The sequence below is a fragment of the Salmo trutta genome, chromosome 5, assembly GCF_901001165.1.
Source record: "Salmo trutta chromosome 5, fSalTru1.1, whole genome shotgun sequence".
NCBI lineage: Eukaryota > Metazoa > Chordata > Actinopteri > Salmoniformes > Salmonidae > Salmo > Salmo trutta.
In genome coordinates this window covers 47,627,324-47,654,484 of record NC_042961.1, presented here as the reverse complement: position 1 = coordinate 47,654,484, position 27,161 = coordinate 47,627,324, and the positions used below count along the sequence as shown (strand labels likewise).

Genomic DNA, 27,161 nt, shown 5'->3' with positions numbered 1-27,161 from the left:
GGGGTAGGGGGGATTTATCTGGATAGCCTAATGCAATGTCTGATGTAGTTAACAAACAATGATGCAGTAACAGCTACTTTGGCCTCACTTAACTGAAAGTGAAAACATAGCAAAACAGACATGGTAACAGTTTATTAAGTTGCTCTTGTACCTGTGTAATAGAGTATGTCATGTAATTACACTAGCTCCAACATTCTACATTCACATACCTTTCTTACATTCATTCATTACACACTGTAGAAAAACAGGACAACAGTTGACCTAAACATGACCTGAACATGCAAACTCAAAAAGATGTCGAATTATGAAACATGTCTTGGCAACTGTACTGGAGAACATAATTTAACCTGTATTTAACCAGGCAAGTCAGTTAAGAACAAATTCTTATTTACAATGACGGCCTACCCTGGCCAAACCCTCCCCTAACCCGGACGATGCTGGGCCAATTGTGCGCCGCCCTATGAGAGAGAGTGAGAAAAAGAAGAGGTAGTCAGTTTACCCAGCTGAAAGTGCCTGAGGGGTTTTAACTTAACTGTTTTAGCGGTAGACAGATACCGGTTTCATTTCTTCTTTAACCCCTTCAGTAGGGACGTCGTTCTGTCAGAGCCAGAACGGAGCCGTTTTCCTTAAGCTTCAACTCTTTAAGTCTGCAATTAATCGTTACCACACCTGTGTAGATGGCGACAACCATTTCCCGGTGTCTAAATTGATAGATGTAGTTCATGATGTAGATTGTAGATAGATAGACGTACCTTTGTATCTTCGATATCGAGACAAGCTGTTTAGGCTACTTGATCTAGAGAGCCTGTGTACCGTGCCTACATCATTTCACCTCCCTGTTGAGCCTTGTGAAAGGCTGCATGTAAAGGCCTGAATATAACTGTCTGTTGCTTTAACTAAACTGGAAAGGTGACTTCCCAGGTGTGTGTGTGTGTGTGTGTGTGTGTGTGTGTGTGTGTGTGTGTGTGTGTGTGTGTGTGTGTGTGTGTGTGTGTGTGTGTGTGTGTGTGTGTGTGTGTGTGTGTGTGTGTGTGTGTGTGTGTGTGTGTGTGTGTGTGTGTGTCAGAGAGAGCGAGAGAGCGAGAGCGAGAGAGCGAGAGAGCGAGAGCGTGCTTGTAACAGGTGTATCCAAGAAAACAGGTAACCGCTCCTACTTTTGAGAATCCAGAATATGGTGTGCTAGTGTCAAAGAAACAGAACATCATTTGTGCATTTCACTAGGAATCAATTACTTTGACTAAACGCAAAAAAAAGGAATCGGCAGCACTTTTTACATTGAGAGAGAGAGCAACTTCCCAAAGGATTTGTTGGAAGAAGATAAGCCAACAACAACAAGCCAGACATGGTCGAATCATACATGTTGGCTAAATCTGAGGATCTATACTACTTTTAGCCTCGACTTTTTTACATTCCTATCTTGGATTTGACACTGGATGAAAGAAAGTTCACTGTCTGGGATAAGATCATAAAGTGAAGTTAAGTGGAAATTGGACCAATGTCCCAACAAATTCCAGCATCAGAATAGACCACAAATCTTTTGCTGTCTCCAGATCTATCAAGGCGGGCGGACCACTCCACCGAACCAGGAATGACATCTCACCTGGGTGGACTGACACCACTGCTGTGGATCCTTTGGAGTTTCAGTAAGTTAGTTATTCATGATGTAATGTTTAGATGGTGAGAAATAACACTGCAATGGGGCTAAGTAAAGCGCTATAAACAAAATAACACACAATAATGACAACTATATTCAACTAAAGCTCTGCATTTTTATTTTGGTTTATCTGTAGCCCTATGGATTTTGGTAATTGACCTAGCAAGTCGTTTTTTATATAAGTATTTAAATATGTAGGCTACTGCCAACTTTGGCTCTTGTCCAGCTTCTTGGGTTAGTCTTTGCTGGATTCGATGAACAACACTTGAGGAGTTGTCTGATATTTCAGGAAAAACAGGTTACTGTTGATCAATTTCCCCCCTCATGTCTGTGATTCAGTCTGACTCCTTTCCTGTGCTTTTTCTCTCTCTCTCTCTCTCTCTCTCTCTCTCTCTCTCTCTCTCTCTCGGGATCAGCGAAGGATTGCAGCAGGCGCCTATTGTCCTGTGCTGTATTTATATAAGCTGATGTATAATGACTTTTTAAATGAGGAAAACAAAGACATGGTTTGTGTGAGACAGACAGAGAGAAACAGAGAGAGACAGAGCGAGACAGAGCGAGAGAGAGACAGAGGAAGAGACAGAGCGAGAGAGTGAGAGAGAGAGCAACAGAGAGACGAGAGAGAGAGCGAGAGACAGAGAAAGAGAGATAGAGTGACAGAGCAAGACAGCAAGAGAGAGACAGACAGAGAGTGTCCCTTATCTTGACAATGTGTATTTAATCTTGCTCAGAGGGGATGAGAGAGAGTCAGTCAGACAGACGGACCGGATGCTGTGTCATAGGTGGAGTGTTATGGCAGTAATGTTGCACAGGCAGATTCCTCAGAAAACCTCAAAGCCTTGCCTGCCCCTACTCAATGTTCACTACTCTGATGTGACACAACAGTAACACACTGTTCACATGGAAAAATACAGCACCTGTCAGCTTGGTAGACAACAAAGTGAACTTTGTTGTCTACCAACTTTGTTGTCTACCAACTTTGTTGTCCACCCCCCCCCCCCCCACCCCCCACACACGCACACGCACACGCACACACACACACACACACACACACACACACACACACACACACACACAAACTACTAGTTCAACAACAACAAAAATCACTGTTGAATCAGTACAGCCATATCAAAACAGCTTTTACTATGGGCATATAATAAACTCAGCAACAACAAAAAACGTTCTCTTACTGTCCACTGCGTTTATTTTCTGCAAACTTAACATGTGGAAATATTTGTATGAACATAACAACTGAGACATAAACTGAACAATTTCCACAGACATGTGACATTCCTGTCTTGCAGGAAGTCACGCATAGAACGAGCAGTATGGCTGGTGGCATTGTCATGCTGGAGGGTCATGTCAGGATGAGCCTGCAGGAAGGGTACCACATGAGGGAGGAGGATGTCTTCCCTGTAACGCACAGCGTTGAGATTGCCTGCAATGACAACAAGCTTAGTCCGATGATGTTGTGACACTCCGCCCCAGACCATGATGGACCCTCGACCTCCAAATCGATCCCACTCCAGAGTACAGGCCTCGGTGTAACGCTCATTCCTTCGACAATAAACGCGAATCTGACAATCACCCCTGGTGAGACAAAACCGCGACTCGTCAGTGAAGAGCACTTTTTGCCAGTCCTGTCTGGTCCAGCGACAGTGGGTTTTTGTGCCCATAGGCGACGTTGTTGCCGGTGATGTCTGGTGAGGACCTGCCTTACAACAGGCCTACAAGCCCTCAGTCCAGCCTCTCTCAGCCTATTGCGGACAGTCTGAGCACTGATGGAGGGATTGTGCGTTCCTGGTGTAACTCGGGCAGTTGTTGTTGCCATCCTGTACCTGTCCCGCAGGTGTGATGTTCAGATGTACCGATCCTCTGCAGGTGTTGTTACACGTGGTCTGCCACTGCGAGGACGATCAGCTGTCCGTCCTGTCTCCCTGTAGCGCTGTCTTCGGTGTCTCACAGTACGGACATTGCAATTTATTGCCCTGGCCACATCTGCACTCCTCATGCCTCCTTGCAGCATGCCTAAGGCACGTTCATGCAGATGAGCAGGGACCCTGGGCATCTTTCTTTTGATGTTTTTCAGTCAGTAGAAAGGCCTCTTTAGTGTCCTATGTTTTCATAACTGTGACCTTAATTGCCTACCGTCTGTAAGCAGTTAGTGTCTTAATGACCATTCCCCAGATGCATGTTCATTAATTGTTTATGGTTCATTGAACAAGCATGGGAAACCGTGTATAAACCCTTTACAATGAAGATCTGTGAAGTTATTTGGATTTTTACGAATTTATCTTTGAAAGAGGGTCCTGGAAAAAGGGTTGTTTCTTTTTTTGCTGAGTTTATGTTATCTGGAACTGGTATCTTTAACTAAATTTATTATGGGTCTAAAATATAGTCTACATTGAGCAAGATTACAACATACATAACATTTGTATTGGTATTTGGTAGGGTGCATATATGCTTTTTCTGTTACGCTAAGAGTGAGCCGTTTGGCCAAAAAAGAACGCATTGTTTTAATGATAACAGCAGATGGCAATCAGGCCTTCATTCCATAAGGATTAACAATGTTGTGACTTGGCAAAACAGTGTGCCACTGTAGATGATACAAGATGTCTACATCAAATAGGTCAGTGAGTTTACAGTTCTACCTAAATACACACAGGTGGTGCGTACATACGTGTGTGCATGCGTTTGCAGTCACTGTGTGTGTGTGCACGTGAGTATGTGTGGGTGTGTGTGTGTGTTTCTCTGGACACTCGGAGGTTCACTAGTGCAACAAGTCAAGAAACATATCCTCACTGACACATCGAATGGCTTGCTCTACGTCCTCCCTCTGACTGCCTCCCCTTCTTCTTTGTGTACTTTTCCTCCCTCCATCTCTTGGCCTCTCTGTCTTCTTTCCAATCACATCTCTCTATTCTCTACATCTCCTCTCTTCTCATTCTTTCTGTCGCTCACCCCCTGAAGTATATGAAGGACAGTAAGGAAAGTGTTTAGACTACAAATCCTCAGTCATGGTTCAGTGCACAGTCTTCCTAATGTCTTTCAACCTCTCATTATCTCTCTCCCCTTGTGTTTTATTGCTATTGTAAATGACGTCAACGATGCCACACACATTTTCCCCAAGGGGACAATAAAGTCAACAAATAAATAACTCTCTCTTTCTCTCTCTCCCCCCCTCCCCCCCTCCATCTCTCCTTCCCACGCTCTCTGTCCCCCAGTCGCTGTGGTGCAGGGGGACTTTGTGGAGCCCTCTCCCCCGTACTCCTTAGAGTCCCTGGCTGAGGCTGAGACCCGGCTGCCCTGCCAGTTCAAGGTGGAAGTGGGCCAGGTGGTGGTTCAGGTCTGTAGCATGAGTTACTACAGTACCCATAATGCTCTGTTCAACATATCTGGTTTTATCTTAGAAAAGACGTCCCTAACATAATGGTCTCGTCTCTCATTGTCACAGGTCACCTGGACCAAGGAGAAAGCAGATGGCACCAAGGACCAGATCATCACAGTACACCACACCGACGGACACACAGGTAGGACACATACATATAGGTGTTAAAGTACTAAGAGTGTCAACCATCCATCTCTTTATGTATTGGTAGTTCATCTGCTTTGCTAGCACTCGAAGCCTCACAAGTTATATTTAGAGTGGAAGACAAAACCACAGATGCACTTTCAATCTAGCTACTCCATCTCTCTTTTAGTCACCCCATATCTCACTTCCTCTCTCTCTCTTTCTAACTCTGTCTTCTTCTCTCTCTCACCCACCCCCCTCTTTATCCTCCCCGTTTGACCCCCCCCCCCCTCCTCAATCTCCCCCCACTCAGAGTTTGGTCAGTACTCGGGGCGTGTGCGGTTCAGCAGCAGGAAACCCACGGTGGACTCATCCCTGATCATCATGAACACTGTGGAGTCAGATGAGGGCAGGTACAACTGTCACATCAGCACCTTCCCCTCGGGGAACTTCGAACGACAGCTGTCACTCACCGTGTGGAGTAAGTTCCTCCCCTTACTTCCCCTTCCTCATTGTATGACTTGGATTTACAGAGTACAATGTCCTGATGACGATGATGATGATTGATGATGATGTTTACAGGTGTCAGTTGTAGTATTATTAGCTAAAACAATAGCTCTAGTGGTGATAGTAGTCATGTAAGCCACAACTGTCAGTGTATCCAGCTGTCTTTTTTAAGATAACATTTCCTCAAAGCGCTGATCTGAGTTTTTGAATCTACCTAACAGAGTACATTAGATTTCAGCTTGGATCATAAAGTTGATCCTAGTTAAGCGTTTAAGAACTTCCACCCCCTGAAGAATCATGTCACAATGTTCTAGGATCAGCTTAACCTCCAATTAACAACTAAGACCAGTTCTAAGATCACCTCCCCAAGCACTAAGACCAAGGAATAGTTGATTCCTCTGACATTTCACCCTTGACCCCCGCAGCCACGCCCATCTCCTCCCTGGACCCTGTGATCCTTGTCGAAGGCCAGTCCTTCCGATTGGCTGCGTCCTGTCGCTCTGTAGCCCGCCCTCCGCCCCACCTCTCCTGGGACACAGACCTAACAGGCCAATCACACAACAGGAGTTTGGAGGGTGGTTCAGTCTCCACCCACTTTTCTCTGCATCCCCTGAGGAGTATGGATGGGAAGAGGCTGGACTGTCTGGTGAGGCACCTGACTCTGAAGGGACCACGCAGGATCACCAACAACCTGGTGGTGCACTGTGAGTTTAGACTTTGCATTAAAAGGTCCAATGCAGCCGTTTTTATCTCAATATCAAATCATTTCAGGGTAACAATTCTAGTGATTATTTTCAATTAAAATCGTCTTAGAAAAGGGCAATTTCTCAAGCAAGACATTTTACAAGGGGATTTTTTGTTGTTGCTGTTATTAGCAGAGAGGTTTGGACCTCTCTTTCTTATTGGTCTATTAACTAATTTATTGCATGGTGATGTCACCATGGAAGGCCAAAACTCCAACCCACCAAAACAGGCAGTCTTTTAAAACAGCTCTCACACTAAAAGGGCATTATCATCCTTTTCACAGAATTAGTCCAACCTCAGTGTGGAAAGATATATAAAACACAGGGGAATCTAGTTTTTGACTGCACTGGGCCTTTAACTATGAATCTAGACGTGAGATTAAATACAATTTTTAATTGTGACACTTCACTACATGTTTATACAGACTTCTTTTTTCCGTTTAATACACCCCTCTTTATTTAAAGTCCCTGGTAGAATTCAGAATCTAAAGTAACTTCATTGTAAGCGGACTGTGCTTCTTTCTCACCAGGAAGATCTTTTACGGCTCATTTTTTATCCTGACTTTATTGTTAACGTGTGTGATTGTGTATTTCTGTGTATCTGCCAGTTCAAAAGAATGACTTTGATCATGTTCCTCTGTTCTAGATCCTCCCAATGCAGAGATCTCTGGGTTTGATCAGAACTGGTATGCTGGTCTGGAGGAAGCTGCCCTCAGTTGTGTCAGTGGAGGAAACCCCAAACCACAGAGTTTCAATTGGACCAGGTAACACTTACCTTCCCAACCTACCCTCTCTGCCTGCCTGTCTGACTCACATCATGTCTGGCTAATCTGTTTTAGTTTGATTTACTGGTAATTCTATTAGTCAGTTATTAATAGTGAGCCAACTGGAGAGTTCAGGAGTTGTTTTTTGTGCTACTTGCCAGGCGGTCATTGTCAATAATAAGGCGATTGACTTGAATCTTGATTGACTTACATGGTTAAAGAGATTCTCCAGTACTTTTTAAACTTTTTAGCCAGTAGTTGTGAAAGTGGCGCTCACGAGCCAAAAGTGTTCCATTTGTGCAGATGTGTGCACCACGTCATTGCTCTCTATCTCACTCTGCTGTGTGTGCATCTAAAAATGCATATAGTCTAGTCCTGCTTTGTGGCCTTTCGCGAAAGCTCTATGTTATACTGATCGCACTATACATTTTTGTGGGTGTAGATATGGTTGTCCTTGTTCGATTTGATGTCTTTCAGCAATGTTCCTACCGGTGGATTCATCAGTAAATGTACAATCAGACACATTTTTTCCAGTCACTGAAAAACTACAACTTGTGTTTGGACGGTGCTTCGTGCTCTGGCACCCGTCCCTCCCCAAGGCAGGCTTTTTTGAAAAGGAGGTGGACACTAACAACAATCCTTTGGGCAACATTTTAAGGACTGACCAGATGCAATGGCTTCAAGTGATTCCTCTCATCAACACGAATTTGACGATAGAGCATCTATTACCTAGCAAAGAGGATTCAAAACAAAGACTTGGATTTAGTTAGCGTTAGAAGCTCAGCTACAGCCAATGCCAGCACCAAGAGAGCAGATGACAAATACGGTGCCTAGCTAAGTCAGTTATTTTTATGCAAGCCACCTAGCTAACTTTAGTTTATCTATTGAAACCCATATTGTGTATTGCTGGCTAACATTCTACTGTGTTACCAGTGGCGTGCACTCATGGATGCCAAGGTAAACCAGGCTTCCCCAAAAACTGACCTTCAATTCGCAAGCGGCTGAATGTACAGTATCTCACCGGAGAAAAAATCTGAGCGAGCGAAACAGCGCCCCTATGTCTCTGTATGTGTAGGCCATCTATCTGATGCTGTCTGGTCCAAAAGAGTATGAAATTGTTGCCGCCCGTAGCATTGAATGCAAGGGAAGCCAGCGAGTATTTGGCCTCCCTTGATCATTTTTTAAATGAAATAATAGCCAATCAGCATCGAGCTAAACTAAGTGAGCTCAACTCTGAATGGTCCTGGCACACCAAAAAAAGTGTAAAGGGAAGCCAGTTTGGATTTGGCTTCACTCCAATCACATCGAATCGAGAGCATACGTCATTGACAGAAACTCATTGTGCATCTCGTTGTGTTGTTGTCCTCTGGTGGCTAGCTAGCTAGCTAAAATTGGTCCTTTCCTAATTTAGCCATGGATGGAGATAAGGATTTGAACTTGTGGTTTTACTTAATTCTCTGTACTGGCCAATGATTATAACGGCGATTCTGATCCAACCATAAATTCATACATTGTGCTCCTGGTCTGAGAGGATGGAAGTTTAATATGTAGCTAGATGTAGAAGCCTAATATTAACTAGCTAACGTTGCCCATGAAAGGACGTTAGGCTAGCGAGCAAGCATTTTAGCCAGGTAGCCTAGGACAACAAAACATTTAAGCATATACTGTATGACAGAGTAGTAGAACGTTTCGTCAACATGAAAGAGAGGAGGATGACATTGGCATTTCTCTACAAGTAGTGCGAGTCAACATGTTTTTTTGGTTTTTTTGCAAAGCACCCCCACACACACAAATCAGAGCCATGGACAGCCACATTATATTTAGCTTACATTGATTGGACTAAATACTTTTTGGTATCTTTTAATTCTAACTGTATTGGACTAAGCAGAGGGGATTTGATGATGTTGAAATGTTGAAGTTGAAATAGTGCTGGAATAGTGGAGGCAGCTCCTGTTTTCTTAGCGTCTTGCGGTAACTCTCCGTGGTTCTAAATCGATAGTTGTTTAGTAGTCCGAAAATGACGGAAACATTAACTTGCTTGACCATGCTGTAAGTCATGTAACTGCTTGTTCCATGTAATATCCTTTGTGGAGGTTACTCTCTGGCTTTGTGATGAAACAAAGGTGTGGTTGAAATTATTCTGCCACTGTGTCTTCTTATTGTCTCAGCCTTAGGCCTATATATCACGATGGCAAAGCATATGAACTGGTTATAGAGCAAACAATGCAATGGTCACAACACATAGGTTCTAATATGGCATTTTTTCCCCTGGCTTGTCTTCCACAGTGATTTTACCCCCACACCACTACTGTGTGTTACAGTGGGGGAAATTAAATTATTTTTCTGTTTGCCAACTTAGCTAGGTAGCTAGCTAACTAGCTAAGTTAGCTAGCTAAACAACTACCGGTAGCCATATCTATGATTAAAAATAGAAAAGGCTTTACAATCAGATCTTTTGTATCTCAATTGTAAAACCTCTTCTCTTTTTAGTCTTAGATATGGCTAGCTACTAAACAGCAAGCTATAACGTTACAACCAGACATCTAAAGCTAGGTTTACCAGCAAATGTTAGTACATGACTGGAGTTCGCTAGATAGTTAGCCTGGCGCCAGCTAACTTATGCGCCATGCCTCACATTTGTAACTTGTTAGCAAACGTGTAACATCAGCAACTGTAAATCATTTTACTAGCTAGCTATGTAACATCATTGATGAGGGTTCACATTGGTTATGATTAACAACATTATAGGCATGATGCAAGATAGGATTCCAAACAGATGTAAATAACAAGTATTGCATATCCAGCGAGCTAGATAGCTAGAAGTTTACTACCAAACAGTGCGAGAAAAACAATAATACAACAATTCACTGTTGTAAATCTCTAAAACGGAAGCTGGTTTTACGATATTTGGTGTTGGAGGGCCAGTAAGAGGCACCCTTTCCTCTGGTCTAAAAAAATATCCCAATGCCCCAGGGCAGTGATTGGGGACATTGCCCTGTGTAGGGTGCCGTCTTTCGGATTGGACATTAAACGGGTGTCCTGACTCTCTGTGGTCACTAAAGATCACATGGCACTTATCGTAAGAGTAGGAGTGTTAACCCCGGTGTCCTGGCTAAATTCCCAAACTCGCCCTCATACCATCACGGTCACCTAATCATCCCCCCTCCTCTCCCCTGTAACTATTCCCCAAGTCGTTGCTGTAAATGAGAATGTGTTCTCAATTAACTTACCTGGTAAAATAAGGTTAAAATAAAACAATAAAAATAATAAATAATAATATTTGCCTAAGCATGCCTGATAGACATGGCTGTAGGTAGATAATGTCTGCCTACTTACTTAAGCTCATTTCTATGATTTGGTCACTCTGCAAAGGTTGAGTGTTATGCCATATTTCTTTATTAGGCTAGATGTTGTTGTACATATAATCTCTGTGCCTTTGCACATGTATGCATGTTCAACTAGTCTACCCTCATATTGACGTTATGCTGGCACGGTTCAACTGTTGTTAAAACTGTACAACAGAGTAGGAGTCTCATAAAATGTCAACAGAGTAGGAGTCTCATAAAATGTCAATCTCCAGTTGCAGGGTGTAACAATCTGTATCTACCGTTCTCTGCACTGTCTCTACACCTGAGACACACTCAGACATACTGTACTATACTGAATACTATTTTACCATACAACATTGTTGTTGAACACCCAGTTCTTGAGTTAACATTAAATAGTGTACACTCGCCTGTATTTTAGATTTTGACAAATAAACAAATAAACAATATCTGAATGTCTAGCATCTGTACAGCTGATATAATTATCTTCTATGAATCCATAAGGGCAGACACATTTAAAAGATTGATACAAAATATCCATATTTATTTGATGGGGGTTCTACATCAGGGCTCTCCAACCCTGTTCCTGGAGAGCTACTGTCCTGTAGGTTTTCAATCCAACCTTAATCTAGGACACGTGATTTTAAAAGAGATAGATGCTGCTTGAGATAGATGCTGTTTTAATCAGCTTAAAGGACTGTAGCTGCGTTTACACAGGCAGCCCAATTCTGATATTTTTTTCCACTAATTGGTCTTAATCACATCAGATCTTTTTCAGAACTGATCTAATTGGTAAAAAGACCAATTAGTGAAAAAGTATCAGAGTTGGGCTGCCTGTGTAAATGCAGCTATAGTCCGTTAAGCTGATTAAAACCGCATCTATCTCAAGGCCATCAGACAGTTAAATAGTCATCACTAGCCGGCCCCCGCCCAGTACCCCGCCCTGAACTTTAGTCATTGTCACTAGACGGCCACCACCCGGTTACTCTACCATGCACCTTAGAGACTGCTTCCCTTTGTACATAGTCATCGAACACTGATCACTTTAATAATGGAACACTGGTCACTTAAAATAATGTTTACATACTGTTCTACCCACTTCATGTACATAAATGCTGTATTTTAATCAAGGCCTATCCTTTTTAACTATTGCTGTATATATACACTATTCTTCAGATATACTACATTTTCTATCAATATACTGTCCATATTGTCTATACATCCCATCACGCCACACATACACATACATACAGTTGAAGTTGGAAGTTTACATACACTTAGGTTGGAGTCATTAAAACTCATTTTTCAACCACTCCACAAATTTCTTGTTAACACAACAACACAAGTGTTACTTGACACAAGTCATTTTTCCAACAACTGTTTAGACAGATTATTTAATTTATAATTCACTGAATCACAATTCCAGTGGGTCAGAAGTTTACATACACTAAGTTGACTGTGCCTTTAAACAGCTTGGAAAATTCCAGAAAATGTAATGGCTTTAGAAGCTTCTGATAGGCTAATTGACATCATTTGAGTCAATTAGCCTATTGTATATATCTTCACATATAACTAATTGGAACACACAAGCACTAATTCAACATGGTGAAGATAAAAACGAAGTAAACAGAAGGCGCAGTATGTGTGGATGGTGGGTGTGTGTTTATCTTTGTATTTTATTTGTTATGATTGGGAAAGTTGAGTGAGTGAGTAATGAAATGGTTGCATATCCCAGAACCAATGTATTGCTGTGAGCCGGGGTATGAGAGGGCTTTCAATGTTGTTCAGATGATGGATATACTTTTATAATGAATTATACGTCTTATTTATTTATTGTCCTATCATGGTGGAACAGTTTTAAAATAAATTATACATTTAATTGATTTGTCCTATCATGGGGAACTACATTTTTAAAATAAATTATATCTAATTATTTATTTATGATCCTAATTTAATGGTACGGTCCACAACCCTATACCCCCACCTGAATGACCCAGATACTAAGGAGAAGTCCCTAACTGTTTTATGTGCCTGCTGTAAGCGGTCTCTATGCAGCCAAAATACAGTCAGAGACCAAGAGCAGCACTGCCCCCTCAAGATTCTGAGCCCGCTTGGCAGGGTTGGTTCTGCAAAGCCAAAGCCCCCTAAAGGGAGAACATACTACACCAGGAAATTCTCAAAGCTGCTAATGAGAACCTTGACAACCTTGTACCTAGACGGTGGGGATTCCGGTGGGGTGCCTCCACCCAGGCAGTGGCAGTGCAGGCAACACTAGCTGCAGTAACCCATGGGGAGGGGGTCACACTCGGACATTCTGAGAGGGGGCATATTATTGTGACCCTGGTGGCACAAAATCAAAAGTCTGACTGCATGGAGATGCTTGGGAATATGGTCAATACGGGTGACCGTATTGTGGGTGTTTCAGGGAAAGTTGTACATTTGACCTCCATCATCTAGGATGTGACAATGGTTAAGAAAATCTCTCAATTTCTGCCCATTTTTTGCATGGTCTTGCAGGCCTTCTAATGCAGCTGCAACTGTAAGTGCATTTGTAAATCAAGACCTTTCTTGAGTTGGGCTCTGGGATGGTGCAACTGTTGAGAATGTGAGCTTATGGTTGTGTGGGGGGGAAAGGGTTGAGTGTGTGTGGGTGTGTGTGTGTATCCCACAACTGTTGCGAAGAAGTAAAAGATGTTAGGGACAATAGAGGATGATCCACAGCTATATATAATACAAATCGAGGTGAGGGCGATGGAAATGCATTTGGCGGTTGATTTACTTCTGTTCTGTAAATGGCACTGTGTGCTCTTTTCAAAGGATGGATCCCAGTCTGTTCAGGGCTATGGGATACAGGGGGTCGGGGGTGGTCTGCCGGGCATTGAGATGACAACCCAACTAGGGATGAGGAAGGCTTTTAGCGGGTGGAATAGTAGGGACCAATTGGAGGTTTACTTAGTATGCAAATATCATGGTACACCTATATAGACACTCAATCATCATGTTACTTTTTAATGGTACGTTTCCAAACATATATTTTGATAAATGGAATTGAAAGTTGTGTCTCATTATGGTAAGTGGTGAAAGAAGTATAGCCAGTTATAATTGTAATGGCCTAGCAGAAAATAAGAAAAGGCTATCAGTATTTACCTGGCTAATATAATATATAATATATATTGTTTACAGGAAACCCATTCAACAATTTTAGATGAAGTTTTGTGGAAAAAGAACTGGGGGGGCAAAATATATTTCTACCATGAGCAAAGAAATTCAAAAGGGGTGATGGTTTTAATTAACAGTAATTTTGATCCAAATGCGAAAATTGTCCAAACACATTATCAAGGTAGATGGATTATTTTAAATATGTTATTGGACAATAAACAGATATGGCTTATTAACCTATACGGTCCAAATAATGATGATCCAAGCTTCTTTGAAAATATAACAATTTATCAACTCTACAAGCAACACTAGACTCTATTATTATGGTGGGAGATTTTAATACGGTCTTAAATACCTCTATGGACCGGAAAGGAAATCACACTACAAACTATCACCCTCAGGCACTTAAGGAAATCATGCATGTCATGCATATATTGGAATTAGTGGATATATGGAGACTATAATACCCTGACCTAGTGAAATATACATGGCGGAGGCTTAATCAAGCTAGTCGTCTTGACTACTTTCTTATGCCATTCTCTCTGGCACCAAAAGTTTAAAAAGTGTTGATAGGGGACAGAATGTGGTCGGATCATCACATAATTGGCATATATATTACTCTTGCAGAATTTCCACGTGGGCGAGGATATTGGAAATGTAATCAAAGCCTACTAGATGATAAATTGTTTAGAACTAGGACAGAAGAATTTATAACGGACTTATTCAGACATAACATAGGTACAGCAGATCCCCTTATTGTATGGGACACTTTTAAATGTGCCTTTAGAGGCCATGCAATTCAGTACTCATCTATAAAACAAAAGCAATTTAGATCAAAAGAGCCCATATTAACAAAGGAAATTGAAGGACTAACAGTACAGTTAGATAGCAATAAAAACGGTACCATAGAGGCACAGAATAAGTTAGAGGAAAAACAAAAAGAAATGGAGCAATTTATTCAAGAAAGATCCAGTGTAATATATTATAAAAATAAAGCGAACTGGATGGAATATGGGGAAAAATGCACCAAATTCTTTTTCAATCTTCAATATAGAAATGCTTCCAAAAATATTGTATTAAAACTTGTTACAAATGATGAAGTCACGCATGATTCACCAAATGATATTTTGAAAGAGGAAGTAAAGTACTTTAAGAATATGTTTTCGTTTCAGGCTCCTCCATCTCCACTAACTGAAACTAATTGTATGGATTTTTTTACTAATAATAATAATGTAAAATTAACATCTGTACAGAAAGACTCATGTGAAGGCCATATTACAGAGGAGGAACTTCTTGATGCAATTGGGGCCTTTAAGGATGGGAAAACTCCAGGGCTGGATGGCATACCAGTGGAAGTATACAAAACTTTTTTTTGATATACTCAAAGGACCATTATCAGCATGTTTTAACCACTCCTATATAAATGGTAGATTATCAGACACGCAACAAGGTCTGATATCATTATTACTTAAACAGGACCCAAGTGTTATATATAAAGATCCAGTCCATTTAAAAGAAAATGGAGACCTCTTACACTTCAGTGTTGTGATACAAAATCCTAGCAAAATGCTTGGCGCATAGAATTAAAAAAGTATTGTCAGATATTATTCATCCTAATCAGACAGGTTTTTTTTACATGGACCATAAATTGGAGATAATAAGAGAAGTACTGGAAACAATTGAATACTATGAAATATCGGGGACACCAGGCCTGGTTTTCATAGCTGATTTTGAAAAGGCTTTTGATAAAGTACGACTGGAGTTTATATATAAATGCCTAGAATATTTAAATTTTGGGGAATCTCTTATAAAATGGGTTAAAGTTATGTATAGTAACCCTAGGTGTAAAATAGTAAATAATAGCTACATCTCAGAAAGTTTTAAACTATCTAGAGGAGTAAAACTATCATCATATCTATTTATTATTGCCATCGAAATGTTAGCTGTTAAGATTAGATCAAACAATAATATTAAGGGATTGGAAATCCGTGGCTTAAAAACTATGGTGTCATTGTACGCCGATGATTCATGTTCTTTTAAAACCACAATTGGAGTCTCTCCACGGCCTCATAGAGGATCTAGATACTTTTTCTATCCTCTCTGGATTAAAACCAAATTATGATAAGTGTTACGTATTGGATCACAAACAAATTCACATTTTACATTACCATGTAGTTTACCAATTAAATGGTCTGACGGAGATGTGGACATACTCGGTATACATATCCCAAAAGAAAGAAATGATCTCACTTCAATCAATTCTTATAGAAAGTTAGCAAAAATAGATAAGATCTTGCTACCATGGAAAGGAAAATACCTGTCTATTTATGGAAAAATCACCCTGATTAACTCTTTAGTCATATCACAGTTTACCTATTTGCTTATGGTTTTGCCTACACCTACACCTGCTTTTTAAATGATATGAACAAAAAATATTCAATTTTATTTGGAACGGCAAGCCAGATAAAATTAGAAGGGCCTATTTATATAAGGAATATGAATTCAGAGGGCAGAAAGGATTAAATATTAAAGCATTAGACCTCTCACTAAAGGCATCAGTCATACCAAAGTTATACTTAAATCCAAACTGGTTTTCTAGTAAATTGGTACGAATGTCTCATCCTATGTTCAAGAAGGGCCCTTTTCCCTTTATTCAGATTACACCTGCCCAATTTCGGTTGTTTGAAAAGGAAATAATCTCCAAAATATCTTTCTTTTTTAAACGAGCCTTAGAAGGTTGGTTGCAATTTCAGTTTAATCCACCTGAAAAGACAGAACAAATAATACAACAAATATTGTGGTTAAATTCAAATATAGTAATTGATAAAAAAAACTATTTTTCAAATACATTTTTATAAAAGGTATAATTTTAGTGAATGATATTATAAATAGGACTGGTGGAGTGACGTCACACATGCAGCTAACACAGACATATGGAAATGTCTGCTCTACCCAAAATTACAACCAATTAATTGCAGCATTACCACAAAAATGGAAGAGGCAAGTAGAAGGGGAAAAAGTAAGGAACTTGTATGTCGGCCCTGTATTAAAGAACATAAATGGTTAAAGAAAAGTGTGATAAATAAAAACATATACCAATTTTATTTAAGGACGAAAAAACTGACAGCTGTGCCATATAAATTGCAAAATAGTTGGGAAGAGATTTTCGATGTACCCATTCCATGGCACAAGGTTTATGAACTGATACGCAAAACAACGTCGGATTCAAAACGTCGAATTTTTCAATTTAAATTACTATACAAAATTCTTGCAACTAATAGAATGTTATATATATGGGGGATATAATCTTCCCAAATCTGCAGATTCTGCTGTGAGGAGGCAGAGTCATTAGATCATTTATTTTGGTATTGTCCATATGTAGCTTGTTTTTGGTCACAGGTCCAGGAATGGCTGAAGAAATACAACATTTGCCTAGAACTAATGCTGCAGATAGCAATACTGGGTGATTTGAAAAGCCATAGTCAATTAATCAATAATATAATAATTATTTTAGCAAAAAAAAATATTTTTAATTTACAATCTGTAGAAGCTATGAGAATAGAAAGGTTCAATTGTTTTGTGAAGCATCACAGCACAGTTGAAAAATATATGCCAAATAGAAAAACCGAAATGGATGATGTTGAGAGATAGATGGGATGGGTTGAATGGAGCTGAAGGGTGGAACTAATAACAAGATAAACAATGTAAAACATACGGGGTCTGTAAAATGTATATAGGTTCAGAACTTCCGTGAAATAGCACAGTTGCAAATAGAAATCAAACTGGATGGACATCAGAAATAGAGGAAGGACTAAAAACAAACAAAAAATAACTATTGTAAAATAGACTGTGTCTATAAAATGTGTATAAGATGAATAAATTGAAGGTAAAAGCCCAAGTGTTTATTAGTTTACTCCAATTGGGGGATCGGTGGTAGGGTTTGCGGGGAATAATAATAAAGGTATATTCTTTAAAAAAGTATGTATGTCTATATAGGTATGTGTATGTATGCATGCGTGTATGGATATATATATTTACCCCAAAAATATATGGGGGATTGGAAATGATGCAGACAATTACATTGATGGAAGCAATATTCTTTCCGCAATATTAAGCTGATCCACCCCTAAAAAAAAAGATAAAAAAAAAAAAAAAAAGAGTTCAACAGGTTTGTGGCACCTTATTTTGGGAGGACGGGCTCGTGGTAATGGCTGGAGCGGAATTAGTGGAGTGGTATCAAATACATCAAACATATGGTTTGATGCCATTCCATTTACTCTGTTCCAGCCATTATTATGAGTTGTCCTCCCCTCTGCAGGCTCCACTGATATACTCTGGACTCCGACATTGCTCATCCTAATATTTCTTAATTCCATTCTTTTACTTTTTAGAGTTGTGTGTATTGTTGTGTGTCGTTAGATATTACTGCACTGTTGGAGCTAGAAACACAAGCATTTTGCTACACCTGCAATAACATCTGCTAAATATGTGCATGCGACCAATACAATTAGATTTTATTTATCAGGCTTTGGTACACTGACTCTTAGTGCTTATGGCGATGGGCTTGTCCTGTCTGCGGTGAACGGCCAGCTAGATAAGACTCTGACAAAAGTGGTGTAGGGCTTCTTAACCACCAACTGTTAAGTCCTCTTGAAGAAGATTTGCTGGCACTGCACGTCTCCTGGAAAGATATGATTGTGGTCTTAGCATTTTACACTTTTTGTGGAAGGGACATAGGGCAACACGCCTTTGTTGGTAAAGGTATCAACCGAATGGGACTGGCTAGCGTATTGCTTAATGAGGGGACATTGGGAGCTGCTTCTGAGAGAAAAGATAAATCAATAAAGTGAATGGGCTGGGTGGCTAAAGAAGATGTGAAAAGTCTTAGGAAGGCAGTTCTTACACAGTATGAATTGTTGTGTATGGGAGATTGAGGAGAAATGGCACCTCAATCGCTCTCATACACAACAATAAATGTACTGTCTAAGCACAACCCTGCATAACCAAAACCCCCTTACTCATCTCAAAGTGCTATCTGTAAACCTCCCCCAGCCCATTGACTTTGACAGATCATCCTTGTCAATAGAAGCCCTTTCAAGGGGAATTTTGTAGATGTCTTTGTATTATGTTTTGAGAATTTGCAGAGAGAATGAGGTGATTGTATCATTACTGTTGTAGTCTTGATTTTATACCTTTCAGTGTCCCTTGCTGGTTTCTGTCCCACAATCTTGTTGTGCTCCATAACTGCAAGGTGTGTCCCGTTCCTCATGCTTGTGTACTCAAAAGGCCTCCGCTTTGGGGTATTTTTCAGCAGGGCACTGTGAAATGACTCCAGATAACCTGAGTTTTACAAAAAGAAAAGGTAAAAAGAGAAGAGGTGTAGACAAAATTGATTACATGGTCTGGAAAGTATGCTGTGGTCCTCATGCTACCTCTAACCCCATAACACTAACACAAACCCTACAAAACACTACCCAATTAATGTTTACACCATGCTTACTGGAAATGGAGCTATTTTAGACATCAGCTTGTAAATATTTTGGTCAATTTACTTTCACCTTGTGCAGAGCTAGGGGTTGGAAGCACATCTTGGTGGAAGGAGATTCTGCACCACAGGAGTTTGGTGGCAACTTAATTGGGGAGGATAGGCTTGTGGCAATGACTGGAGCGAAATTTTTGAAATGGTTTCAAATACATCAAACACAGGGTTTGATGCCATTCCATTTGCACTGTTTCAGCCATTATTATGAGCCGTCCTCCCCTCAGCAGCCTCCACTGTTCTGTACCACCTACAAGAAAATACACAATTTAACCACTCCACTAATTGTATTGATCTCTATTAGACTAGCTAGCTAAACATACCTAACATGGACATTTCAATACTGTCAACTTGCTGTTATCTAACTAGTGTCACAAAATTGACAGCAAGATTGCTAGCCAGCTGAGACTGGCTGAGAACCAACTAACCAACCATAGACATTCACCATTGCTACCAACAGTTAGCTGTATGGACAAATCGATTTTTAGTAACGGAGTGTTTTCCAGACAAGGGTGGAATGGATGGCTACCAAATTGAGATACTTTATTTGGTAACATTAGCGATCTTACGTTAGCTAACGTCAGTCAAAGATAGAACGAATAAACAAACATGTTAACTCTGCTGAAGGTAGCTGCCAGTCTAGCAGTGACCACCATGGCATAGGCGAAATTGATTGACAGCGTGCATACTGAAAGATACTGTAGATAGCCATATGATTTAGCTGATGGCTTTCAGAGTTCAATACAAGACTGTAATGTTAGCTAGCTAACTTATCCAGCTAGGCTCGCAAGCTAGCTAACGTTAGGTTACCTCTAATTGAGAATCTTCTGTTTTGTTGTGAAGGAGAAATAAAAAAAAGATGGTATCGCATCACTTCTCAGCCGTCGTCGAAATGGATTCCCCATCAGTTCAGCCTGAAAATCCCCTTGATACTCTTTGGTCACCGCGTCATTCTTGATAGCCGCAAGCCACTGGCAGAATCAGGGTGAGGCTTGTAGGTAGACTGGTGAAAGATGACGCTTGTTTGTAATTAGGACAGCCAGGCATAGAACATCACAAGGGCATGAGTACAAACAGTGAAAAATAAACGTTTTCTAAAATAAAATAAAAATCTTGCCTAGAGAAGTTCTGAGATTACTGTGTGTTGGTCGTTCAAAGTAAACAACGCCATTATTCAGGTTTTTGTGCACGCCGTATCAGTATTCACTATGAATGCCGGACTTTGAGGTTCACTATGACCAGACCAATACGCAAGGAGTCGAAACTTCCCGATTCTACCAGTAAAATGAAAATGTTCTAGCTTGTAGTTTGGATACATGTGATGTTTATGATAAAAACGTAATGTTGTTAATATAGTAATGACTATATGCAAGGGTGAAATACCCCTTCAATAGTTACCAAAGTTCCCGGAGCATGTAGTACAGTGGAGGCTGCTGAGGGGAGGACAGCTCATAATAATCAATGGAATGGCATCAAACAATGTGTTGGATGTATTTGACCATTCCATTGAGTCCGCTCAAGCCATTAGAACGATCCCGCCCTCCCCAATTAAGGTGCCACCAACCTCCTGTGAGGTTTTTAAATAAAGGTTAGATAAATAGTAATACACTTTTGGTTCAGGGACAGTTTAAATGGAACATCTATCTCAGATATATTGTCATTCACGGTGATGATTGCAGACAGTGCTATAGTAGTTCAATGAAGGCAGAGAGCTGACTGAAGTTCTTGTGGTTTTTCACTTGAGTAATTTTTCTGGCAGCTTTTGGAAGACATCCTGCTGTTAGGTGGATTAAACCATTCTAGGGTGTGGTACAGGGTGGAGGTAGAACGAACTATCCATTGAAAATGAATAATTGTTAATAAAATTACAGATAGGCCTTTAGGGAAACTGTCTCATGTGTGTCAGGCTGTATGTCTGGTTAGATTTATAGAAGTTATGATTGATTATGCTTTCTATAGTTTTATATGTGTGGTTTACTAGATCGTCTGAGACATTTGTCACCAAGTCTTAAGCTGTTAGTCACATGAACACACCTACAGTAAGGTGTGTTTGTGTGTGAGTAACACAGATATATACCACACACACACACAATGACTCACCTCTATCTCACTTTTATACTTAAGACAGATCTCTTTTTTACATTCAATCTCTCCTTACTTGATCACAAACTTTCGTACTCACCCTAACACACACACACACACACCATGGTTGTTGCCCGTTGCAGTGGGCAAACCAGTTTGCTTCTTTGTACTTGTCAGTGCAAAGCAGCAGCAGAAGTAATAACCCTGCTGTCATAGTGTCGTGTTGCAGCTTGTGCAAGGTCAGACAGAGTAAACAGTTTCACAAGAGGGAGGGAGGGAGATAAAGGGAAGAGTGTGGGCCACGAAAAGGAGGGATGAAAGGCAAGGAACTGGGAAAGGGGAAGAAGGAGTGAGGAAGTATGGGGGGTAAGGAATTGGATTTGTTTGGAACATTATCATGCTGTGTGATCTATATCTATATGCAAAACTGTACGGTTCCTGTTTCTGGTTCCTCCTGCTCAAATGGGCGTATGTTCAAAAGGTCCAAAACACGGCTCAAAGCTATAGAGTAGTGGTCAGAAATAAGCCATTTTAATGAATTTGTTGCGCCCACAAATTCTGAGTCATGTTTTTCTTTATATCACTGTAGTGGTCCTGTGATATTTCTGGGAAGTGTTGTTGGTGATCCATAGTCAATAGTATTTTGGCCTGTGTTGCTATGATATTCAGGTTAGTGTTGTTGTTTTGAATGTGACGTTTTGTGTATTACTGATGGGTGTGTTAAAGGGGTGCATTCAGGTTCAATTAAGTACCTTGTGGTGTTGTTGGGCGTTTATAGAGTCATGGCATTCAGACCATTATTGTAAGATATAAACTGTACTGTTCTGTTAAACCCAATGTTAAGTGCTATAGTATTTCTGTTATGTGCAGAAAGGGCGGAGACTTACCAGAGGGTGTGATCACAGGGAATGGATCCTTGCTGTTTAATAGGCCCCTCGTCCTGACGGACGCTGGCATCTACCAATGTGTGGCCATGAACTCTGTGGGGGCGGATAACGCAGAGGTGGAGATCACTGTGACAGGTAGGTTGGGCTATCACTCATATTAGAGAGCGATATTGAATGAGTAATAATTGTCTTACTTTAGTCCTGGATATATATGTTGTATTTTATTTTTCATTTCTTTTTGAATCCTAAAACAAAATTCTGTAAAATACCTTTGTTTTGTTAAACAAAGAAGTTTAGCTAACAACGGCAGTTTATACAATCACACATACAGTATGTTCACATTTTCAAAATTATGTGCATTTCTGTATCTCTTTGAATATGACATCACTTCCTATTGTCCCTCTCCCTCAGAGTTGCCTCAGAAGCAGGCGTCATTCGACAGTCTCCTGATGATAATAGTGGGAGGAGTGGCCGGAGTACTGCTTCTAGTCATGATCATCATAGTCATCTCTGTGACCCGTCACCACAAACGCAAGAACAAGAAACTGTCGAGGGAACTCACTGTGAGGAAGTATGTTTTCAAACTTTACAGTAACTCCCCTAAAATCGTTATAGAATCTAAATGATAAATGTTACGCCGAAACAATAATTCCGAATATTTAACAATGCCTCTGTCTCTCAGGGAGGAGATCAGTACTCTCTCCAGACAGGCATCTTTCAGGAAAATGAACTCAGTCAGTATGGACACTAGAGGACAGGTAAGATATTAAATCACCATATCTTACAGTATGTGGCAGTGGAGGCTGGTAGGAGAAGCTATAGGAGGATGGGCTCATTATAATGGCTGGAATGAAAGAAATGGAACAGAGTCAAACATATGGTTTTCATATGTTTGATATCGTTCTATTTATTCCATTCCAGCCATTACAATGAGCCCGTCCTCCTATAGCTCCTCCAACTAGCCTCCACTGGTCTGTGGTCTAGGCATGCTGTCATTCTGTAAATAAACACTAGCACTTCCATGAGCGTTATCTATTTGCCTGAAGTTAATATGGTCATTTTTTTCTCTCTCTCCCTCACTCTATGTCCCCGTCTCATTCTCTCCCCCCTCCCTCTCTTTCTTATCCCCTGTTCTTTTAGACAGAGGAGAATATCCCTCTCAGAGTGGAGGGGACACTGCGGACCAGTCTGTCCTCTGTAGGGGTCAGTCTCCATTTCACTCTTTCTCTGCATGTGAGGGAGACATCCGATTTAGCCTCCAGATGCATGGCTGCTAAGTTCTGAGCTCCGCAGGGCAGGCAAATCTCATTCTAATTTAAATATTTATAGAATTAAATGAAATGCAAGGAGCTTCTTTTCTTTAAATAACATTTATATGTGAAAAGAAAAGTAGTGCATCTAACATACCGTATATTAATTATACTTTATACTAATTATACTTTGTTATTAAGACTTCATGCTTTCCCTCCATCTTCTTTTCTGGGACTCCTGCTTCGGAAGCAATCTTAAATCAGACTCTTCAGTGGAAAATGTGTTTAAAGTTCTCTATTTCTCCCTTTCCTTCACACACAGGAGCAAGGGCGCATTAGGGAGAGTCGATCTACTCTGGTAGGGGGCGGGGGGCTAGACTACCTGGGTCGACCTGTTCTGTACAATTCTTCACGAAGAGGGAGGGAGAGCAGAGCCATGGACAGAGAGGAGGAGAACAGACTTAGGGTGGAGTCAAATGAGCAGAATAGCACCATGTCTTTGGTAAGTGTGTGTGTGTGTGTGTGTGGGGGGGGGGTGCAAAATTCTGTGAAATTTCTATAAATTCACAGTTTTTTCAAAAAATCATGGTTGGAATTTCTGGTGCAACGCTAGACATGAGGCATCATGAATGGCCTACTCAATTTCTTGTAAACCTTTTAAACTCATAGGTTTAGTAGAGATTGCTAGAGATACTCAAATGATCTATAGTTATTGATGAGCCGTATTTTCCTTTATCTAACCACATATTTACCACTGTCTCACAGGCAAACCATCTCCACCCCCCTCTCCAACCCTCTCCCTTCCCAATGGAACAGTCCATCGAGCTGCTGAGGTCCCTGAACGGTAGTGCCATCATCCCAACGGAGTGGGGTTTACATATACGGCAGGGGCCCAGTAGCAGGAACACCCACTCTCCTCTCAGTTGCAACAACCCTCCCATCACAGACGACGAAGACGAGGAGGAGGATGAAGGTGTGGAGGGGGAGTGGGAGACGTGCCCCAGGATGAGTCCGTTGGATCAGGGGAGGTCAGAAGACGAGGACAGCAAGACCAACAGTTCTCAGATCTCAGAAGTAGAATGTGGACTCAACCCTCACTTCCAGCAGAACAATGGAACGTTGAGACCCAAACCGCTCCCCAAATACCGGCCCAATGGCATCCTCCTCACCTCATCACCACACGCCTCCTTCATCCACAAGGCCCAGATTGTATAGAGCGGTAGGGCTAGGTAAGGGCAGGTGACATACTATACGATGAGGCACACTTTGCTACACAACACCACTCTAAACAGTGTTTTGTATGTGATTGGTTGTGACTGTTTGGGATACGAGGTCGTTGGTGGCATACCTCGGTGGCAGCCAGTTTACCTACTTTTCACTTCTGAAATATACCTCCACCTTCACCTCAACCGCTCAGACATTTATGATCAGCAAATAAAGCTTCCGATTCAAGAAAGACTCCTTGGCGTAGAGATACAAATAATGTCAGTTTGGACATAGACCAAAGTAGTCATTCATCTTGTATAAATCACTGTAGAAGCACATGAATGTCAGGTTGGACATAGACAGACCAAAGTAGTCTTTGTATCACAGCAATAACGATCACTCCAGGCCCAGGAAGCATCAAACTGAGAGGAACTAAAAGACTACCGTGCTTTATTATTGTATAGTTTTTTTGCTACCACGACTTGGTGACAGGACTAAGGTGCAAGATTAGAATATCAACTACACACCAATAGCGCCTGCCTAGTGGAATCCATGTTGGCGAACGTCCACCCTCCTTCCTTCTAGATGAGAATACAACCTGTACTGTTCTGTTCACCCTAAGATGGAGTCCATCTTTTTAACTTGACGTGTGGCAGGAGTTTATCTGGAGATACCCCTCCTTGCCATGAAACTTGGGTGTGCACAAACTTTGAACTCGCTGTAGTCTAAGATGTCAAAAGCTGAAGACTGCATTTTAGACAAAAGGTTAAAAAAGCATCTTACACCTGAGCACAGTGAGAGCCTATGTGTAAATCTACTAGAAGTGGGAAAAAGTATTGTTCTTCTATTTTCTTACGCTACAGACATTTAGACAAGATAACTGCAATATACCTTTGTTTGTGTGAATACAGTAAAAATAGCCTTTGCTTTGTAGGCCAAAATAGTATTATGTTTGAATCTACTGTATTATAATGACTTGAGTGCGGCCAAAATGACACCTTATTCCCTACATAATGCACTACTTTTGACCAGAGCCCTATGAGCCCTGGGCAAAAGTAGTGCACTAGATAGGGAATAGGGTGTAATTTCATGCTGTACATAAGTGTTTCTTTCATGCCATGTTCCTGGGAACATCTTACTGTATTTCACAGATTTGTAAACATATACTTGTAATTCAGTGGAGGCTGATGGGAGGAGCTGTAGGAGGATGGGTTCATTGTAATGGCTGGAATGGTGTAGATGGAACGGAGTCAAACATGTGGTTTCCATATGTTCGATGTGTGTCATACGTTCCATCATTCCATTTCAGCCATTACAATGAGCCCGTCCTCCTATAGCTCCTCCCATCAGCCTCCACTGCTGTAATTGTATTTTATGCATAGGCTTCCATGAATGAAACGTTGGACTCACAAACACATTCTTCTTTAGGAGAGCAGTTGTATTATTCCGTGGTTTTTAACTATTTTCCTTTGTATAATACTGTAACGCTATCTCTGAGTGAATGTATTACCTACATGCACTGAGTGTACAAAATATGAACACCTGCTCTTTCCATGACACAGACTGACAAGGTAAATCCAGGTGAAAGCTGTCATCCCTTATTGATGTCACTTGTTAAATCCACTTCAATCAGTGTAGATGAAGGGGAGGAGACAGGTTAAAGAAGTATTTTTAAGCCTTGAGACAATTGAGACATGGATTGTGTTTGTGTGCCATTCAGAGGGTGAATGGGCAAGACAAAAGATTTAAGTGCCTTTAAACTGGTGCCAATGCGTACCGGTTTGTGTTAAGAACTTTAATGTGGCTGGGTTTTTCACGCTCAACAGTTTAATGTAAGTAGTCCGGGTGGCCATTTAATTAACTGTTCAGCAGTCTTATGGATTGGGGGTAGAAGCTGTTAAAGAGCCTCCTGGTGTTTGGACCATTCTAGTTTATTGATGTGGACACCAAGGAACTTGAAGCACTCAACCTGCTCCACTACAGCCCTGTTGATGAGAATGGGGGTGTGCTCAGTCCTCCTTTTCCTGTAGTCCACAGTCATCTCTTTAGTCTTGGTTACGTTAAGGGATAGGTTGTTATTCTGGCACCACCCGGCCAGGTCTCTGACCTCCTCCCTGTAGGCTGTCTCATCCTTGTCGGTGATCAGGCCTACCACTGTTGTGTCGTCTGCAAACTTAATGATGGTGTTGGAGTCGTGCCTGGCCATGCAGTCGTGGGTGAACAGGGAGTACAGGAGGTGACTGAGCACACACCCCTGAGGGGCTCCAGTGTTGAGGATCAGTGTGGCAGATGTGTTGCTACCTAACTTCACCACCTGGGGGCGGCCCGTCAGGAAGTCCAGGATCTAGTTGCAGAGGGAGGTGTTTAGTCCCAGGATCCTTAGCTTAGTGATGAGCTTTGAGGGTACTATGGTGTTGAACACTGAGCTGTAGTCAATGAATGGCATTCTTACATAGGTGTTCCTTTTGTCCAGGTGGGAAAGGGCAGTGTGGAGTGCAATAGAGATTGCATCATCTGGGGATCTGTTTGGGCG

The 27,161-nt window shown here is 41.1% G+C and overlaps 1 protein-coding gene and 1 long non-coding RNA gene across 4 annotated transcripts; one reads left to right on the top strand and one right to left on the bottom strand.

Moving 5' to 3' along the window:
• Nucleotides 1–1,043: 1,043 nt before the first annotated feature.
• Nucleotides 1,044–26,185, top strand: LOC115194302 (nectin-4). Its single transcript, XM_029753921.1, has 12 exons — nt 1,044–1,643; nt 4,879–5,000; nt 5,109–5,184; nt 5,479–5,646; nt 6,098–6,376; nt 7,062–7,179; nt 22,156–22,307; nt 22,584–22,743; nt 22,855–22,930; nt 23,313–23,375; nt 23,745–23,924; nt 24,188–26,185. The coding sequence occupies exons 1-12, from the start codon at nt 1,589–1,591 to the stop codon at nt 24,635–24,637; spliced, it is 1,899 nt and encodes a 632-aa protein (XP_029609781.1). The 5' UTR covers nt 1,044–1,588; the 3' UTR covers nt 24,638–26,185.
• Nucleotides 18,152–20,681, bottom strand: LOC115194303 (uncharacterized). 3 transcript variants are annotated; one of them, XR_003878335.1, is made up of 5 exons: nt 20,602–20,681; nt 20,014–20,206; nt 19,223–19,453; nt 18,857–19,004; nt 18,152–18,345 (listed from the first exon to the last, which is right to left on the bottom strand). It is a non-coding gene; the product is annotated as an uncharacterized LOC115194303 (long non-coding RNA). The 3 variants fall into 3 exon arrangements; XR_003878336.1 differs by lacking the exon at nt 20,602–20,681 and having other exon boundaries at nt 19,217–19,453; nt 20,014–20,573; XR_003878334.1 differs by lacking the exon at nt 20,602–20,681 and having other exon boundaries at nt 20,014–20,564.
• Nucleotides 26,186–27,161: the final 976 nt, after the last annotated feature.